Below are 2,613 nucleotides of genomic sequence, written 5' to 3'. Positions count from 1 at the left end.
CAGGCAGCCGGAGATAGTCGCTGGAGAGCGTCAGGGCGTAGCCGCGGGACTCTAACGTAGGGTGTTAAGAAACGTTGCAGAACTTCTAGTAGGCAGTCGGAACGGTGGAGTCAGTCACCGTCTCTGTGTTAGACTTGGCCTTCCTGTGAGTGCAACCACCGTCAGATAGGGCGATTTGTATTCACTTAGAATAAACTGCAATTTATTAAAGTTATCACGACTTTAATTTCTATCACCTTCCTAGCCTTGTGAAAACCAGGGATTATACATCTTAGCCAGATCAAAAGTCTCCCTCTCATTACGGTCAACCGGCTAAAATCCCATCCACGAACCGTGTCGCCCAATCCCTCGCAATACCCACGCTTGGGACGCGACATAAATAAAAACTTTTTGGTGCCAGGTGTGGGGTTATCACAAAGGCGCATAGGCAAATAGGAGGCAGAGACATTAGATTTTGCTACAGCGACTGTGGCAATTGGCAGGAAGTTGTGGCGACTCGCAACTTTCAGCATTAGTAGCACCAGTACGATAGAGTCCAGAAAGGTAGTCTTCGCGGGTGCAGGGCAACGCAGGACAGCGCCAGCGCGACGCAGAGCGACGAGGCACAGAGGTGCCTGAGAAGCCAGCGTTCGAGTCCGAGGGTCCGGGCCGAGCAGCAGCAGAAGCGGCAGCAGCCGTAGCAGCGGCAACCGAGGAGAGCGACGGGGTCGGCACAGCCCAGCAGAGCGGCGGCCGGCGCATCGCAGCAGCGCGGGACAGAGCGGGCGCAGAGACAGCGCGGGACAGCACGGGACAGCGCGGGCACAAGGAGAGCGCGAAGCAGCGCAGGACGACGCGAGCCAACAGAGCAGACGGCGCACCACAAAAGAAGCGGTAATTGTAAAACTGTATTAAGAATATTGTATTTTGTTGTGTAAAGTGTTGACTTAGTTAAGATGCCCCTAAATAATGAAGTTGCGTCATCCTCCACCAGTGGTAAGATGTCAGTGAAAGAGGCTCTATGTATTGTGTCGAAAGTGTTCGAAGGGAACAAGAAGGAGTTAAGAGAATTTATCGAAAATGTCGATGCAGCTTTTGAATTAGTAAAGCCTGAGGAACACGAAACATTATTGAAGTTCGTGAAAGCAAAGATAACCGGTGAGGCCAGGTCGAGATTGCAGGTGCGTGAACGCACAGGTACGTGGCAAGAGGTGAAACACGTTTTAGAGGAAAATTATGCCAGTAAGCGTACTATAGACTACTACGCATGTAAAATTTTCCAAGCCAGACAGGGACAAGGGGAACCGATAGCAATGTGGGCAATCAGAATTGATGAAATGCAGAGAGACTTTCGCGAAGCGGTAAACAGAGTTACGGCCAGAGAAAACTTGAAAGGTGCAATAGAACTAGCTGACTCCTTAGGAAGAGCGTGTTTTATTCAGGGTTTAAGTAATGACAGAATACAAACCATAGTGAGAAGTAGAGGCGATGAAATCACGTTGGCAGCAGCAGTGGAGTTGGCACTGCAGGAGGAGAGTGCGATATTGTCCATGAGAGAGCGGGGACTAGCCCCGAGGGTAACGTACACTAGAAATAAGGAAGCTGTGAAAAACGTGAGAGAAAGTAAAGAGTTAAAATGTTTCAATTGTGGGCCGAGAGGTCACATAGCGAGCAAGTGTAGGAAAAGCAGGCCAGAGCATAGAGTACGAGTCATGACAGGTAAAGAATTTACAAACTTTTGCTATGGGTGTGACAAGCCGGGACACACAGACATGGAATGCAGGGTGCGGTTAAGGAAAGTTCACCCGATAGATGTAAGGGAATTCAGAGGGAATCATAGAGAAACCGATGGAGGGTTACGAGAGTGGAGATGTCCACAGTGTAATTTACCAGGGAACTGCGGAGTTCCGTGCACAAGAGTAAAAGATGTTGCATGCTTTAAGTGTAAGCGGCAGGGCCACTACGCGAAAGACTGCCACGAAGGGCCCTGGCACGCCTGGAGAAAAGGCAGGGTGCCAGTATCGAGCAAAACAGGAAAGGTAGTACAGGGAAACTAAGAGGCGGCAAGGCCGCGCAGTCGGGCCTTGTTGCAATAGGTAAACCCATAGTGAGGGTAATCGACTGTGCAACAGAAAACGACGTGGTAATGTTGTACTGCGTAGAACTAAAGAAGTATTTAAAGTTGCTAATAGACACAGGAGCACAATTGTGTTTGTTAATGAGGACGAGCATTCCGGTAAAGAGTAGGCTGGGAATCAATGAAACAGAAAAGCTTCGGTTAAAAGGTGTAACGAGTGAAGCCGTTAGCACAATAGGCACGGTACAAATAAACTTAAGTATAGACGGATCTGAAGAGGTAAAACAGAAATTTCACGTGTACGGTAGAGGTTTAGACATTCCGTACGACGGATTGATAGGAAGAAATTTCTTAACACAGCATAGAGCTAAGCTGGACTATGCGGGTAAAATAATAAGACTAAAAGGGCGAGATATACCCTTAGTAGTAGAGGAAGAACCAAAGGGACAAGAGATAGAAGCAGATTCAGAAATAGGCGGGGAGATAGGGCCCCGGGAAGAAAGAATAATGTTGTTGAAAGTGGACGGAAAGGTACCACGGGGAATCGAAAGAGAAAT

At 48.5% G+C, this 2,613-nt stretch overlaps 1 protein-coding gene across 1 annotated transcript; it reads left to right on the top strand.

Moving 5' to 3' along the window:
- Nucleotides 1-980: 980 nt before the first annotated feature.
- LOC124741113 lies at nucleotides 981-2,036 on the top strand. Its single transcript, XM_047248648.1, has one exon. It carries the CDS (start codon nucleotides 981-983, stop codon nucleotides 2,034-2,036), a length of 1,056 nt encoding a protein of 351 aa, XP_047104604.1.
- Nucleotides 2,037-2,613: the final 577 nt, after the last annotated feature.

The sequence above is a fragment of the Schistocerca piceifrons genome, unplaced genomic scaffold (assembly GCF_021461385.2).
Source record: "Schistocerca piceifrons isolate TAMUIC-IGC-003096 unplaced genomic scaffold, iqSchPice1.1 HiC_scaffold_1870, whole genome shotgun sequence".
NCBI lineage: Eukaryota > Metazoa > Arthropoda > Insecta > Orthoptera > Acrididae > Schistocerca > Schistocerca piceifrons.
Note: the sequence above shows the minus strand (reverse complement) of the source record. Positions and strands in the feature narration are given on the sequence as shown.